The 18,238-nt window shown below is 36.5% G+C and overlaps 1 protein-coding gene across 1 annotated transcript; it reads right to left on the bottom strand.

Moving 5' to 3' along the window:
* Positions 1–365: 365 nt before the first annotated feature.
* On the bottom strand, positions 366–1,679 carry LOC133876266 (uncharacterized). Its single transcript, XM_062314547.1, has 2 exons — positions 1,046–1,679; positions 366–889 (listed from the first exon to the last, which is right to left on the bottom strand). The coding sequence occupies exons 1-2, from the start codon at positions 1,677–1,679 to the stop codon at positions 366–368; spliced, it is 1,158 nt and encodes a 385-aa protein (XP_062170531.1).
* Positions 1,680–18,238: the final 16,559 nt, after the last annotated feature.

The following is an 18,238-nucleotide window of genomic DNA, read 5'->3' as shown; positions in this document are numbered from 1 at the left end:
TTAGACTTCTTCACCAGTACCACATTGGCCAACCACTCGGGGTAATCCACCTCCCTGATAAATCCGGCTTTCAATAACTTCTCTACCTCTTCTGCAACAGCTTGATTTCGTTCAGCGGCAAAAGTCCTTCTCTACTTCACTGGCCGATGATTGGGGTCCATATTCAGCTTATGGACAATGACCGAGGGATCAATCCCTGGCACATCTTCATGGCTCCAGGCGAATACATCATTATTGCGCCTTAAGAACGCCACCAGATCTTCCTTCACGAGTTGGGGGAGTTGCGAGCCTATACGAACTTTCTTTCCCGAATCACCTATTTCGAATTCCTCCAAGCCTTCCACAGGCTCCCCCAACGGTGACTGCTATTTCCCGTCCTCCTTAGCTTTCTCACCCAGATTGTGCTGCCTCGGGGTGTCTTTCAGGGATAAGTTGTAACAACGCCTAGCCTCCTTCTGGTCTCCCTTAACCACTTCAACTCCTTCTTCTGTCGGGAACTTCATACTGAGATGCGGTGTTGAGGTCACAGCTTTTAAGTCGTTGAGAGCTGTCCTTCCGATAATGGCATTATAGGCCGAGACTTTGTCAACTATCAAGAATTTCACCAAGATGACCTTTTGTCTCGGATAAGTCCCCGCCGTCATAAGGAGATCGATAGAACCGAGAGGCAGCACCTTTTCTCCAGCGAAACCCTGTAATTGGCATGAGACCGGGACCACCTTTTCCCTTGGGACTCCCATGTGATCAAAGACTAACTTAAACAGAATATCAGCCGAGCTCCCTGTGTCAACAAGGATCCGTTGAGTCTGATAACTTGCTATTGTTAGGGTGACCACAAGGGCGTCTGTGTGCGGAAGTGAGACTCCAACATAATCATCATCCGAGAACCCTATAATCAGAGGGTTATATTTCTGAGACTTTAGGGGCTTTTGGACCGAATATACTTCAAAATCATCCAGCTGCCTGGCATATGCCTTCCGAGCCGAATTGGACTCTCCTCCTCCTCAAAATCCTCCCGAGATGGTGTGGATGATAGGAAGGTTGCCTTGCTGCTCCGCCCGAGCTCTACTCCTGCTCCTTTCTCTTCTTTCTTCTCCTTGAGGCTGATGTGCTGGTTCTCTGCTTCTACTTCTTCTTTCTTCTTGACTTGGTCTATAGTTTCTCCTTTCATTCCGATCTTCTTCTCTCTTAGGTCGCGGATATTGGTCCCACTCCTGTTGGTTTCTCTCATTAACGAGAAATCGGACTAGCTTCCCATTCTCGATAAATTTCTCAATCAACTGTCTCAATGATACACACTGCTCGGTCAAGTGGCCATATGAATCATGGAAGGCACAGTATTTGTGAGCCAGGAGTGGAGGCGGATCTCCTGAAATGGGTCTCGGTCTCTGGTAATTCGAATCTTTTTTGAGTTCCATAAGTACCTCGGTGAGATAGGCATTTAATGGAGTCCACTTGTAATCTCTAAAATTCTTCTTCGCCTTCTTGTACTCCCCGGGACCGGCATCCTGCGTGGGCTCGGGATTCTTCTTTTTCTTGGGCATCTCGGTGGAAGGCTGTTGTTGTTGCTGGGAATTACCGAGAAGGGCTTGGAGTGTTTCCTCCTGATTAATGTACCTGTCCATCTTTACCATAAAGGTATGAAGATCCTTTAGGGGTTTTAACGCCAAGTTCGCCATCAATGGTCCGTCTTTCTTCAATCCTTGGAAAATTGAACCATAAATAAAGTCGTCTGGTGCACTTTCTGTCTCCAACTTCTCCTGGTTGAATCTCCGCAAATAATCCTTTAAAGACTCGTTTGGTCCTTGCTGCACAGAGAGTAGATACCCTATGGGTTTCCTTCTAGCTCTTCCGGACACAAACTGGGCCAGGAATTTCCTTCCAAGGGTATTGAAAAATTATCAATCGACCTTGGGCGAAGGTTCTTGAGCCAGTCTCGGGCATTTCCTGACAAGGTGAGTGGAAAAGCTCGGCACGCCACAGCGTCAGGTGTCTTGTGCAAGGACACATGAGATTGGAAGTTATCCAAATGCTCCACCGGGTCTTCACTACCTGAAAAAATAGGGATATTGGGTACCTTAAACCTTCCGGGCAGGTCGAAGTTGGATACTTCTTCGGTAAATATAGACTCCTTATGCTGAAAGAGTTTGTCCACGAGAGACTCATTCCCATCTCGTTTCTGATCCATAGTTCGTGATAGTGCATCATACTTTGTGCCCAAGTCTAGGACCATCTACTGCAGCCTTCTTTCAGAGTCTGTTTGTGGAGATGGAACCGGATTAATAGGCTACACACGGTCCTCGATCCGTGGCTCGACTCTCTCCCCTGACTCTTCCGAGTTTCCATTAGGATTCGTTCCTTCAACCGCATCGTGATTCAATGGTGGTGGAGTATGAGCAGCTATCAGCAAGGCATTCTAAGCCAGCAAGTCCTCTACATTCTTCTGCACCTGAGCCAGCTGTTGGCTGAACTGGGTTATTCTGGCCTCTGGACCGGCAAACTCTGCTTCTCCGCGGATATCATCTTAAGTAGGGCGTCACGCTTCTTCTTGGGTTTCGTTTTGAACCAGATTAGAACGTCATGTAGTTACCATTATGGATTTATTTTTCGTAAGAACAATTCTTCGTTCCCACAAACGACGCCAAATTGTTGGTACAGTTTCCGGTATGGTGACGTGTCTCCAATTGATTCGCTGCTTCTGCAAACGCACAACCTTGATTCCTGTAAAACAACAAACAACTAGTCGGGGGTGCCGACTACGCCCACTCCGATGCCTAAGTCAGTACAAATTAATTTCCTGGAAAGTATCTGTAATCTCAAAAGCTCAGAGATAATCTGTATAATACATGGTGTGATGGTCTTATTTATAGGCTGGTAGTCGCAGTCCTACCGGAACTCTTAAAACCTAGTTGAACTAGGAGTTCAAGTCATAGTCTGATTGAATCTTAACCTTATCTTCAGGGAATTTGAATAAGGCCGCAGAGTACAAATTGAATTGCATTCGTATCTCTTTAGTCTTAATTTCCACGTTACTAGTGTTCTTATCCCATTAATAATGGGATAAAGGCTTATCCCTGATCTTGCAGGATACTGGCCTTATCTCATTCTAAGACAATTGTAACACACTTCGACCAACCCCCGAGGTGATAATATCCGAGACATGTTCGCTCAGAAAGGATTAGGAGATCTCGAAATATTGCCGCACCGTAACAAGGTTGTGGAAGATCCGAGGTGTTATCATACCAAGGCAGTCTTTGTATATCGGGCTGTGATTCAACTTCCCGAATAGTCTCGTGGCTTCTATCAAATCTCCGAAGCATAAATATCCGAGATATGTTCGCTCCGATCAGACCAGGAGATCTCGGGCTATTTCATACCATTGCCGGGTTTGATAAGACCGAGACGTCATTATACCTAGACGATCTTCTTTTGCTGGGTCGTAACAAATGTCCGAGATGTAACTCCGAAATGTAACACCGAGATGTTTCCTGATTAGGATTCACGTGTCCTCGGGGTTAATTTTATCCCCAACATCTGAGATAGTAATTACTTTGGATTTTTGTTTTGAAAATCTTTCCAAAGTTTCATCAAGAGAGATTTTGGGTTTAACAGATTTTCCAAAATCATGCTTCATTGTTTTCTTGAGTTTTTTAAGATATTCATCTTTTAACTCATCATTCTCAATTTTTGAAATTAAGGGAATTAGTAAATTTTCTTGTTCTTCTTCTTTAGAAGTAACATTGCAAAATTTACTATCACAACAGGATTTATTGCAGCCAATTTTGAAAACATTTTTACTAGATGATTCGCTAGCAGAATGATAGCAAGAATCATCAGAAGTAACTTCATCAATGTAGGATGACTCATAATCGGAACAATCTTGGGAACAATCTTCTTCATCATCAATATTCAAAGAATTTATTTTATTTTTTAATTTATTAGGTGGGTTTGGACACTTATCTGTATAATGCCCATTTTTACCATAATTAAAACATCTTCCTCTAGAAGGTTTAGCAGGTTTAGAACGCTTATGCTTTCTAAAGATTTTATCAGGCCTTTCAGGCTTAACAGTTCTTCTTTTAGTATGACGATATTTTTTAGTGAAATTATCAGGTTTCTTCCTATGTCTTCTGCTAGGAGCAATGGGAGGCAAATCAAATTGTTCACAGAAATTACTCATTTCATACTTAGCTTTCTTAGCATTTTTTAATTGTTGTCTTATCATTTTCTGATCGACACACATTTTAATGCCAAGTTTTTTAATGATTGAAAACAAATCACCATAGGTTAAGTTTTCATAATCAACGGATCCCGTAGTGGGATTAACAAGTTCATCTTTTACTTTGTGAGCAAATAATGAAGGTAATTTATCAATGAACTTTTCTTTCCAATAAGGCTTAAAACTATCAGTTCTAAGCATAACACGAGAAATGAAAACATCTTGATACCATCTATAATCAGACATAGTAGGGCATCTAAGATTATTCAAATAATCAGAAATACGAGAAGTAATATTGGACGGAGTCCTAACAAAATGTTTGACGATAGTGTATATCAAAGTATTGACACCATCTGGCAATTGCTTGCCATCAGTGAGGACGGGAGTCCCGTCATCATTTGTTTTAACTGCAGCTTTGATTCGGGTTTTAGCATCTTGTGTAAGATGCTTGTCCCACCAAGCATTGAGGGTACCAGAAAAACCAATGGTTAATAATTCAACAATATCATAATCAGAAATGTCATGGTTAGTCATATAAGCATTAGCAACCATAGACATATGATTCATCTTATTAAGGGTTTCTTGTTCAGCCAAACCATCAATATTCTACTCATATAATTTATCAGCAGAAACAGAAAACTGATTTTTCAAAACCATTTCTTCATACTACAAATCAGGAGGAGTGGGTTTATTATACCAATTCTTGGTAAGGTTAACATGTTTGGATTTGAAAATTATTTGGAGTTTTGGAGAAATATCTGTTTTCCAAAATTTTCTTCAAGAATTTTAATATCTTCATCAGTGGATGAGTCAGATTCAGAAGAACTGGATTCCTCAGAATTTTTAGACTCATTTTCAGAATGTTTGAAAACATTTAAAACATTTTTGCTTTTGTCATGGTTAATGGCGCAGGCCTTGTTAATACTTGAAGAAATATTTGAAGAACTGGCTTCAAGGACTGGAGCAGTCTCTTGAGCAGCCTTGTGAAGGCTTATCTCTAGAAGCATTTCTTCAATTCTTTCAAAATTCTTTCGGCTATTAGTTTTTAAACTAATTCCTTTTCTTTCTTCTGGTAAAGAAATCAAAGGTTTTTCAACATCATTCTGAGACTCGGAAGATTATTGAACAAAATAATTTTGCTAATCAATCTCTTCACATTATAGGTCAACAACTTGATCGTATTGAAGAAAAGATTGATTATTCTTCTGTTAAAATTATTGAAAAATGTATTCCTTTGGTTTACTAAGGACTTCTCCAAAAGGAAAATTCCTACTAAAGCTAAGCCCATTCAAATGAATGCCGAAACTTTAGATTTCTGCCAGAAAGAAATTGATGACTTACTTGCGAAAAATATTATTTGCAAGAGCAAGTCCCCTTGGTCTTGTGCTTCTTTTTATGTTGTGAAAAATGCTGAACTTGAAAGAGGTTCTCCTAGGTTGGTAATTAATTACAAACCTTTGAATGATGTTTTAGAATGGATTAGGTACCCCATTCCTAATAGGAAAGACCTAGTCAACCGCCTTAGCGAAGCCCTCGTCTTTTCTAAGTTTGATATGAAATCTGAATTTTGGCAAATTCAGATTGCTGATAGGGATAGGTATAAGACTGCCTTTACCACGCCCTTTGGACATTACGAATGGAATGTTATGCCATTTGGTCTTAAGAATGCCCCTAGTGAATTCCAAAGAATCATGAATGACATTCTTAACCCTTTTAGCCACTTCACCATTGTTTACATTGATGATGTCCTCATCTATTCCAAATCCATTGATGAACACTGGAAACATTTGAACTCGTTTCTAGAAATCATGAAAACCAATGGACTTGTTGTTTCTGCAAAGAAAATTAAATTATTTCAAACCAAGATTCAATTCCTTGGTTTTTACATTTTTGAAGGACAAATTCGTCCCATTGATCGAGTTATTGAATTTTCTAGCAAATTCCCTGACATTATCACAGATAAGAATCAACTCCAAAGATTCCTTGGATCGTTGAATTACATTGCTGACTTCTACAAAGACTTGAGAAAGTATTGCAAACCTTTGTTTGACAGATTGCAAAACAATTCTCCTCCTTGGACAGAAGTTCATACTTCACTTATTAAAGAAATCAAGACTCATGTTAGATCTCTTCCTTGTTTAGGAATTCCCACTGATACTGCTTTCAAAATTGTTGAAACTGATGCCTCTGACATTGGTTATGGAGGAATTGTGAAACAGATTGTTTCGCTAGGATCATCGGAACAAATTGTTCGATTTCATTCCGGGTCCTGGAACAATGCACAAAAGAACTATAATACTATTAAAAAAGAACCCTGATTTAATAATTCTATCCCTGATTTTCTCACTCGTGAATTTTTGCAGTGCCACCATGGCAAGTAAAAAGGATCAAGGAAAAGGAAAAATTGTTAATAACCCTCCTATTAACAAGCCTTTGGTTGCCAAACCAGAGACTTCTCCTACTGGCACTCCAGCTGCCACCCCTATTGCCACTTCGTTGGCCCTTACTAATCTGTTCATGACCTTCAGCCCTGAACCAAATATTACTTTCAGTAGCGCTCTCGCCACTGAATACAGTCCATTTCTTGGTCCTTCTCATAGACTAAGAATGCCATTTATTAAAGCTGAAAAACCCTCAGCTTACATTCGTTTACCCTATTTCCAACATCTGATTTTGTTGAGCTAGGAATGGCTCCCATTAAAGAACCAAGCCAGTTAGCTCTTGCCTACTTCCCCCTCTCGTTTTCATTGGGTTCCTGAACACCCCCTCAAAGATATTTCCTATTATACCACTATTTTGGTTGAAACAAAATCGGCCCATTTCAAACTGATTCCTGACCAAAAAACCGGTAAGACTCTCTACATGAGCGTCTACTTTGACAAGGTCCTTCTTCTCAAAGATTGGGGTGAACACCCTTCCTAGCCCAGAATGCTTTATAAGGAGAAACAATGACAATAGTGTCATCTTTTCCCTTTACTCGGAGGGTTTCAACATGAGGATGAGAGGCTTTAACAACAGTGTTGTCTTCAGCCAAAACAAAAGGTTTTTTAACAACATTTAAAACACCAGGTTTAACCTTTTGAAGAAAGTCAAAAAAAAGAGTATGTCTCTGCTCTTCCAGTATCTTTTTCACCGACTGAAGTTTTATCAAATCTTGTTCCTTTTGAGAAAAAGATTTAAAATAGATTATTCTCTTCTAATGGTTTTCTTCTGATCGAAAGTCTTTTTCTAAAGAAGGCCAGTCGAGATCATTAAAACCCAATTTTTTAGGTTTAGCAAAAGTAATAGCATTACAATGGTGAAAAACAGGCTCAGGCATAGGAGCATTTAAGTCAGAAGCAGAGGGAGAAATATCACTTTCTTCAGCTTGTGAAGCTTGTGAAGGGACTGCCGATTGTTTGGCAGAATAAAAAGCTGAACAAACTTGGGAACTAGTAGCAATTCCTTTTAGCTTGTAATCAGCAGAAACAGAATCAGCCAAAAAGTTTTCAATATCTTTATCTCTTTTTTGAAAACCTTCAATAGTAGTAGAATCAGCAAATAATTTCTTCTTTGATTAGCAGAAAAGGAATTTCTTCCTTCATTAATGGACAAGGGTCTTTCAACCCTTGAAAGGTTTAGGTTGGCGAAACTAATTTTGACAAATCCATCAAGGTATTGTTGGATATAGTCAACATTAGTATCGTCTTGAGAAACCTTAGCCGGTTGAGAAACATTCTCAATCAGCCATTCATTGGGGAGTGTGATCTCACTCCATTTCATCATCCGAGGGATTCGGATGTTAGCATCTCGGGTGGAGCTCTGAATTAACAGAGTGGATTCTCCCGAGTTTTTAATAATAGCTTGAGGATTCAAGTTGGTTTTTAACAATTTGTAATAAATGCGGTAGATGATAACCAGAGGTTGACTACCAATTATCATATCATAACCAGAGGTTAGAACATTTAGAGTTAATGCTTTAGTAATATTAACATCACTTAAAGATAAAGTAATGTTGGGGAAAGTATCAAAATAAACAGGGCCATTGTACAGAGATGTATGGACCATGCCAAGGGTGCTAGTTCTAAAATTAATAAACCTAGCATCACGAAGGCACATTAACACAGAAGCATCAATACCAATTCGCATTAATGGTTTAACAGCAACTTGGACGGCTCGATTGGACAGCTCGAACATGTAAAAACTTAAAACCTTTAGCAAGAGATTGGTTAACAAATCTCTTGTTAAATAGTTCAAAATCCTCATTCCTATTTGAAATAGGGATGGTTTGTTCAACAGTTTTGACAGCATATTCAGCTCTAAAAGAGCTTTTTAAACCAAGAAGTTTTGTAAACTTCTTTATCAGGGAGTCTTGGAATACTCCAATTTTTGAAATCAAAAGAGGAATCATCCTCAACAGAGTAATGTTCAGAATTACACACATTATTAGGGAGATTAATAGAGGACCTAAAGCTAACTGAAGAGTTAGACCTCCACATCTTGAAAATCAAATCAAACAAACATAATCAACAAAGTCTCTAACCTTAGTTGGTTATTTCACGACACATACCCTGACCCTAGACCTTTTTTCGACCAATCCCTAAAATGCCTACCCCGGCTTGGACGGGAACCAGGTCTGTGCTAAAGAGCGGCCTATTCGGGGAATGAAGTTTTATCTGTCTAAAAGCTTCTGCCTTACCCTGAAGACTTTGGTCCTTTATATAGGCCAATTACAAGGGGTACAATAGTAAATTAACAAGAGTACAAGACTGTAGATCAGCATGCGACATGGCTGTAACAGTACTGTAGCAATCAATAAAGTTGTCGGCCAGCTGCAAATGCAACCAATAATTCCGCAAAAGACAAGCAAACTTTCGGTGGAGCTCTGGTGGAGCCAATGATGCTGTCTGAAGCGTGAATCAATAGTAAGGGACCCGTGGCGGTCAATAATTGAGTTCTGGGATGTCCTCTATGCCTGGAATTGCATCTAGGGCATCTAGAGCATCCTGAGTAGTGATTGAGTCATGCCCGAATAGGTGGCGATTTTCTCCGCACAAGCCACTAGTATCCAGGGAGAATTCTGAAAAGTTAGAATTTTCTTCATCTCCACTGTCTTCAACATTATTTTCTTCCTTGAATGTTTTGAGAAATTGATGGAACATTCTCATATCATTCTTGGAAGGGCCTTTCTTCTTCTTCTTCTTCTTCGATGAAGAGGATGAGGCAGCAACAGACTTGTCTTCTGGGACTTTATCAACAACAACCTTCTTTTCTTCTGGAGGAGGAAGGAAGTGTGGTGGTGTAACAAGTCCGGTAGTAGCGATTAATGGGACCGTAATAGGAATTGCTGGAGAAGTATTCTTTTCTGATGGAGACTTCTTAGCAAAATCCTTGTAAACAGTCTGAATAATAGCATCAGTTTGTGGGAATTTATCCCACCATTTAACAAACCAATGGCGATCAATGATATCACCGTCTTTAACATAATTCCATTTTAAAATCCAAGAAATCTTGAATTTTATAGCAAAATGCATTATAGTAGGGAACTTCTTTCCATAAGCATCAGTGTTGTAATGGTCTCTGAAGGTTCCAAAGGCTTTGGCAAGCTGCAGAGGGTAAATGTCTGGAATTGCTCCGAACTGTCCCCACCATTTTGAGAACCAGAGAGGGAGTATCCCAGTGAAATTTTTATCAAAATTAATAAACCATGAATGGTTATTGGCAGAATTCTGGTAAAGCATAAATCTGAACCAGACATCAATATAATCATAATAAGAATAGGATGACTCAGAAGCCTCCACGTCACATGAAAAGCCTCGGTCCGGCGGTGGAGTTGCCAATCTCGGGTGGCCGCGTGGGGCAATGGCTCTATGGCTGGGAGGATTTTTGGTTTTTGTTTAGGATGAAAGAAGGAGGGATGATCCGGTGTTTTGCCAACATTTACCTTTTTTATGTTTTTTTTGGTTCCATGCTGATATGTCAACCTCTTATTGGTGGGCAGAAAAATCTTGATTTTTGCCACCACCGAATAGAAGTTATACTCAAAGCATTATTAAGCTATTGAACTTCACAAGAGAATTCTTGTGGAGGACAACATTTCCAACGAAATCCAAAAGGAAAAAATAAATTAAAGCATTCAAGGTTAATTCCTTGTACTAATTATCTCCTTTATATATATATATAGAGAGAGAGAGAGAGAGAGAGAAATTCTACATCTTACTTACATCTCCATCATACTTATATTTTACTACGCTGATATATCAATGTTTATCAGCCTTTAACATCAGTTCTTGTTTTTTTTTTTTCTTAAAGAAAAAAAAAGTCAATGGACATGCACTGCTATATTAATCTAGTAGAATAGAAGTGTATAATATGTAACATTACTCATATCCTGAAAGAAAAACGCTACGTATATATTACACTCACATCTCATTGAATTGATAAAACAGTATCCATTAGCTCTTAATTTATTTTTTTAAAACAAAAATTGATTCGATACATGATGAACACACTTTCTCAAGTTCAGGGCGAAATATATAACATTACCTATCATTAAATTCTACACGCCAATGATGGCCAAAGCAGCAAGTACAAAACAATGAGGGTACGACCTTGATTCTAGCTTGCTGCTTTAGCCATCATAGTGTGTAGAAGTATTGGTTGAATTCAATTCCTCTACTTCCTTCCTAAACGAAAATTATCTTGTTAGATCATCGATCTTAAATTTTCAACATTTCCTCTACTTGTGTATTTCATTCTGTCTCATCCTGAAAAGTTGAACTTTTGATGCTTTATAAGGGATTAATGTCTTTCACTCAGTTTTTTAATTGGCTTTCACTTTTTAAGCGCACTTTGTATGTTGGATGTCGTGCACTCACACGAGTCATGGGCCTATTATTTTCATGTGAAATTTGATGTACTTTTTTTAACATATACAACTGCAATTCTAACTATCATAATTTGATTTGAATTTTAACATTAATAACCAATATTATTGAAGTAGATTTGAGGACGGTCGACTCAACGACGAAGGAGTAAAGCTAGATAAAATGGGCTACTTTATTTCTGTGTGTATATCTCTAGTCGTGCGTATGTCTGTATGCGTTTGTGTGACAGTGATTGTCTTCTTTTATTGATTTATCACTCTTGTCCTTGCTCTCAAGGGTTTTAGAGACTCTAGTCAGTAATTTGTTAATGTGACATGGAGATCGATCCCCTCTCATAAATATTGGGGGTGGATGCATGGCGTGAGAAGGCAATTAAGTGAGCAGACACTGAGGGGGAATCGATTGTACAGTGTTGTATGCATATCAGGGCGAGAGTAGACTCTGATCTGAGGCCATCGGGCTAGACCGTCAGGCTATCAATATTTTGATTGGCATGTCATGCAAAGAGATGAGCTATGGTGCGTTGATAGCTTTGACCTTTCGACGCAGGCTTATGGAGTAATGCCTTAAAATTTGACTCGAATTTTTAATATTAATCACCACTTTTCCAACTGTCATTTTTTAACATCCATTAAATGTTGTTTCAACGGTTAAAAAGAAAAAAAAAAAAAAAAAAAAAAAAAAAAAAAAAAAAAAAAAAAAAAAAAAACCGCTCACATAATTCTATATAAAAGGATGATTTTGAAATTTGAACTACCACTCTTTTTCTTCTTCTTATGTTCTATTGTTACACCTTTTTTTTTATTATTATTATTTTTTATTTTTTATAAGATATAGTGTTTAAAATTTACAATTTGTACACTATATTTAGGCAGTATTATATTGTGAAGACAAAATTATTGTGTTATCTTTGCAAAACTTCAAAGTCCGTGACAATAATTATTTAAGATATAAATTAAAACTCACATTATTCATCTAAAAAAAAATGTGCTCACGTGTGTACGTCTATTTATATATATAGAGAGAGAGAGAGAGAGAGGAGTTGCTGTACAAGAATTTATAAAATAAGAGACACCGTTATACGTACAAGTTTATCAAGAAATGATGCTTTTTTATTATTATTATAAATAGATGAGTAAGAAAAAAGCAAAAATACATTACAGAATCTAAAATATAAAAAACTAAAAAAAATCAAATCAAATCTGAACAGTCATCCAGGTCTTATCTTTGGTCTGTTGAGGTTGCTGTTTATAAACAATGATAATAATAATTTAGATAAAAACAAATATGGTTAAAGGAATCTAGTACGTACAGAAAGAGACCGTTGTAGACTGTGGTCAGTGGTCACCAGTGCAGGACCACACGAAAAGCCGGGTTGGAGCTTCCTTCATAGTGAACGGTTGCCGTCTACCCGATGTGTTCTTGTTTTTGGCTGCATTTCCTTTATTATTTTTTCCAGGGTGAAAAGCTGAATTTCTTATGATTTGTTCTGTGGCTAATTACCTTTCTATTTCTTACTTTTCAAATTTTCATCCAACAGTGATTTTCAAACGATGAATCAACATTTTATGAGATAGTGACATACTTTTTAATATAATAAATTTTATTCATTATTAATATATTACTTGAAAGAAAGAAAAAAATTGGCAAGTGTAACGGTTCTCTTCTTACAAAAGAGAGCTGTCAATTGCAATTTGAATCTACAGCAATTATTTGTTCAAATTAAGATAATTATTGTGAATAATTAAAAAAAAAAAATCATAACTATCTTATAATTTTCTGCCACATAAGATAATTATGATTTTAGTTATGCGAAAAGCTGACAGAAAATCATATCTCATTATAAAACACAATTGTTCGAAAAAGATTTAGATTGTTCGGTCACTTATACGAAGAGTTCACATAAATTTTTTCTCAATAATTGTCCAAATTGCTAAGCAGTTATTATAGATGTTGATGCCTCAATTGCTCCGTACCTACATCTATCTTGTGGAATAATATATAACAAATCCAATTAGGGATCGATCACTTCTTTCCCACGTTTCCACTTTTTCTAATCTTTCCTTTGCACCAAATCAATGGAAAAGAAAATTGTGTACTAACCTTACCAACCTTTGATAATCAATGCAATTTCTATTTCCCGTGATAGGCGAATTGTACGAGTACACCTGGTTTAGATATATGAATAAACAAGCACTTTGGCCATTAAAAGATTAAATTCGATCTCCGTTTGTTTTGGTGTAAAAAAATAATTTAAATATTTTCTAGTATTTAGTGGAGACAAAAATAATAGTCAACGAAAATTATTTTCAGTTTAACCATAAAAACCTTTTTAGTTTTTAGAAAACGATTTACGATTTTTCGAATTTAAACTCTTCATTCTTGTAGACACGTTTGTGAGAATCTTCTACCGCAAGACATTCGAGTTTGTTGGTATCTCGAATCTACTGCTGAAGGTTTCCGTTTACCGGATTCCGACGCCAGCTACTGTTGCCGGAATCCGGCGACGTCTGACCACTGTCACTAGATGCCGGTGAAACTGGCTGAAATCTTGCCACTACGGCCAGAATCCAACTGTTCTATGTTGGAATCCGGCACTAATGGCCAGATTCCGGCCACATTCGCCGAAATCTAGCCTCGCCGTAGTGGTTTTTTTTTTTTTTTTTTTCGTAGTAGTATAAGACAAACACTAAAAAATATTTTCAGAAAAATCATTTTTTAAAAAAATAATTTTGTCGAAAATATTTTACGATGGAAAAACATTTTACGTCGAAACAATCGGAGTACAGAGTATTACTTGTAAAATTTTGTTACTTATAGTCTATTTGTTTAGAAGTAAAATATTTGTCGGCATTTGGCACATACGAAAAAAATGAGCGACAGTGAAAAACAACTCATGGAGGTCCAGCAAACTCTGGCGATTTGAGAAGGGGAAGCTCAAACTGATAAAATGGTTTACAGTTTTAAAAATATTTAAAACTCTTTTACGACAATTAAAGAAGCTTGAAAAAAAAAAAAAAAAAAAAACAAACAAACTCATATTCTTATTTGACAATAAAGCAATTTATTTATTGAACCAACTGACATAGCAAATGATTATAATTATCCTCCTCCAAACAAAAAAAAAAAAAATGATCATAATTATCGGAAATCTGGAATTGTAGATAGGAATAGGGTCCCTTAGACGAAGGCATCCTATTCTTAGGCCATGAAGCCAATAACACCCTTCACCAGCACAGGACCAAGATGGATACCTATATTCATGGCCCTTTCTCGTTAGAGACAGCTGGAACAACAACCAAACAGATCCAAGAAGGAAATCCAGGCCCATCTGGAGCTTAAAAGCCTTTCTTTGAGAAGAGGATGGCCCGTATATTTTTCATTGGGCCTCTCTTTTCAATTTGGTAGTTGTTTATTTTTGGGCCTTCATTTTTGAATTATTGCAAGTGAAGCAGTTCAGGTAAGTTAGGGGTTAGGGCCCCTATAATATCCAGGAACCTTTTTTTTTTTTTTTTTTTTTTTTTTTTTTTTTTTAAAAAAAAAAAATTATTATTATTAATTTTTTAATTTAAGTTTTTAACAGACTACCATTTGATTTAGGGTCCGTTTGAGTTTGTAATTTCAAAAAATGCGATTTAAAAAAAAAGACTTTAAAATGTGCGATTTGAAAAAGTGATTTTTAAAAACGCAGTTAAGCGTTTGGCAAAATCGTATTTTGACATTTAAAATCGTAGGTTAATCTTTAAAATTCTGCGTTTTCAAAAAAAATCATATTGGCTGCGATTTAATCGCAATTTTTTTAAAACGTAATTTCAAAATGATTCATTTTCTGCGATTTGGTTTAAAATCACATTATTTATTTACGAAATCGTAATCCCAAACGCACAATTTGTATAATTATAATGACTTAGACTAAGTTTATATTATTTATTTATTTTTAGACATTTTATTACATGGTTTATCTAAAGCTGTGACCATATATGTCATAGGTAGAGTATGGATGAAAGAAATTTCTAGTTGTATCTGTGACATAGTAATTTCAGAGCTACAAGCTCTACTTACCTCTTTTATATATATATATATATATATATATATATATATATATTGAATGTTATTTGCTTACAAAAAATTGGAGTTGACTTTTAATAAATATATGGCATTGGATTATTAGTTTGAATCTGATTGATAATGTTGTTATGTGATAAATTGGTTGGAGAATGGTATTAATCGATCTTTCACTGTCTGTGTGATAGTTTTCTGCTATAAAGAACTCTTTATTTCTTCTTTCTTTCTTTCCTTTTTCTTCTTGTCATGTACTTTTTTTCTTGGTTTTGGGGCATAATTGAAATTTGAATTTTTCTGTAAGTAAAGTTCAAAATAAGAATAGTAAGGGTTAATTAAAAACAAGGGAAAGCATAAAGAGCTGACTGAGAACATGAGAATTAAATATAAGAAACTTATTGATAAAATTAAAAATGACTTAATTGAAAACGGGCTAAAGCATAGTAGGTGTTTTAGAAATTCAAATGGAAGACTAAGGCACCGTTTGGCTCGTGGAATAAGTCTCTGAAATTGAATGACTATCCATAGGAATAGTTATTCTTTTGTTTAGTAGGAGTAAATTCTTAAGAATAGTTATTCCCACGAGAATAACTACTCTCTCTTTGAAAAATAATGGTATTCTTCTAAAAACAGAGGGGAAAAGTCATTCCTTTCATGTGAGAATAAATTAAGTGGTTTGCGTTATTTAATGCTTTGTTTACTTAAAACTCATTGTTGTCCGAAAACTATTCAATCATTTGTTCCATGTGTATAACTCTTTACCGTAAAATATATTAAGGAATTAAACAAATGAAATGAGTAAAAATAAAGAGTCAAGGGTTAAGATTAAAAGGCGTTAACGGTTGTAGATGAATGCGTGGTTCAATGGAGCATTTGATGTGGCTGAAGTGGAAGGAATGGACAAGATTAAATTTCAGAGATCCAAGGGCTAAATATATATAAGTAACCATACGTTATTATATATAAATATAGTATAATTGTATAACAAAATAAATATATAATAAGTAAGCATGCACATTATATAGTATAGTATATAACTATAAGCAGCCACATGCATGTTATATAATATTTTATAGTTATATAAGGTAACTAGTTAATATGTATGTACTAGTATCTATATTATTATACAATAGTAATATAATATACATATTCTATAATTGAATATATACCATAGTTATGGCTATAGTTAATATATTGAATATGTTAATACACTAACTATTCAAATTTCAATATGTTAGTATTTTGACTAACAAGTTAATATTATAATTAATATACACAAATATATTAATTATTTGCATGCATATAGTTATATAATTAATTATGCTATAACTAGTTAATATACTATTAACTAGCTAGCTAGTTAATATGTTCATTTATTAACTAACTAGTTTGTATTTTACTATTTAGTATGTTAATAGGTGAAACTTCACTTACCCCCCTCCCAATATATTATGGGTGTTGCAATGTTCACCCCGAATTATCAAAAGTTACAATGTGGGTATTTTATTTTTTAACCCCTTTTGATTTTACTCATCTGTTAGAATTTTCTGTTAACAAAAGCTAGGGTTTTATTTCATAAGATTAAGACCTAATGCCTAAACCATGCTTAACAATCCTTAAAACGAGTTAACACACAACTAACCTCGAAAAAGACAACGAAACTACAAGATTAAGAGATAGGAATGAAGGTTCTCACATCATAGGGTCTTGATCTCCCAAAACCTTCACAAGGTCAGCACCTTTCTTCCTTTTTTCTCACTATTCCTTCTCTCTCTCTTTTTCTAGCACCTTGGAAGTCCTAGTGGTCCCAATAGTCCCTAGGGTTAGTCTAAGGATGATTTTATAGGCAAAATCCCACATCTGAAAGTTTTGGACACACTCAAATAGCGCACTAATTGGCCATGATCAATCACCTAAAGGACTACGATCGACGATGATCGATCACACTATGGGTTCCTGGCCCATGTGATCAATCACTCAGGCCAAAAATTGTCCCAAATGTCAAATAAGGCCCAGTTTTTCTATCCTTATGCCAAACTTTTTTTTTTTTTTTTTTATTATTATTTTTTATTAACTTGTAAGTCCAAATTAATGCTCCGTTTGTTTCGGCGTAAAATGATTTCGGCATTTTCCGGTGTTTGGTAGGAGCGAAAATAATAGTCAACCGGAAAATGATTTCTGTTTGACCAAAAATGCTTAGTAAATTTCGGAAAATGATTTACGCTTTTTAAAAGCGTAAATCGTTTTCCGAAGACGCCAGACGCAGTCGACCTATTTTAAACGGCACAGTCGACCTTCACGTTCAAGCAGCCAACCACCATCAAAATATTGCCGGTATCGGAATCCGACAACATCCGGTTAATGTCACCGGAATCTGGCGACGGAATCCGGCCACCTTCGCCGGAATCCGGTTAGCCAGATTCCGGCAACCAATTTGACCGGATCTGGCCAAAGAGCCGGATTCCGGCCGGTTGGCCGGCTTTGGCCAGAACGGCCGGCTGGTCAGATCCGGCCAGCCTGCCGGGATCCGGCCTCTCTGGCCAGATTCAACCAGATGGCCGGAATTCGGCCTTTTATGTTGAATTCCAGCGAAATTGCCGGAATCCGGCTATCATAGATTTCGACGAAACTGTCTGGATTCCGGCCTTTATCTCGAATTCTGGCTATATTAGTCGGAATCAGATAAAAATTGTCAGAATCTTGTTGGTCAGTGACCGAATCTCGTCATCGATGATTTTTATATTAATATTTATATGATTTGAATAAAAATTAATATTTATAGGTTAATATGATTGAATGAAAATATGAAAATATTTGTGATTTTCTGTACGCACCAAACACCGAAAAATGCTTTCGGCGAAAAATATTTTTCAGAAAAATGACTTCCCTGAAACCATTTTACGTCGAAACAAACGGAGCATAAGGATTTGTTTAACTCTCAACAGTACGGAAGTGTCCTTTTGAAATTTGTAGTCGCTTAGAGAGAAGATGAACACTGCTTAAGTGAGTGCATATCCGGAGAAGAGAAAGGAAATAGTCATGCGATTTGGGAGCAGATAATGTAGGTCTACCATGGATGACCTCAAATCTA

This window comes from Alnus glutinosa, chromosome 8 (genome assembly GCF_958979055.1).
Source record: "Alnus glutinosa chromosome 8, dhAlnGlut1.1, whole genome shotgun sequence".
Taxonomy (NCBI): domain Eukaryota; kingdom Viridiplantae; phylum Streptophyta; class Magnoliopsida; order Fagales; family Betulaceae; genus Alnus; species Alnus glutinosa.
Note: the sequence above shows the minus strand (reverse complement) of the source record. Positions and strands in the feature narration are given on the sequence as shown.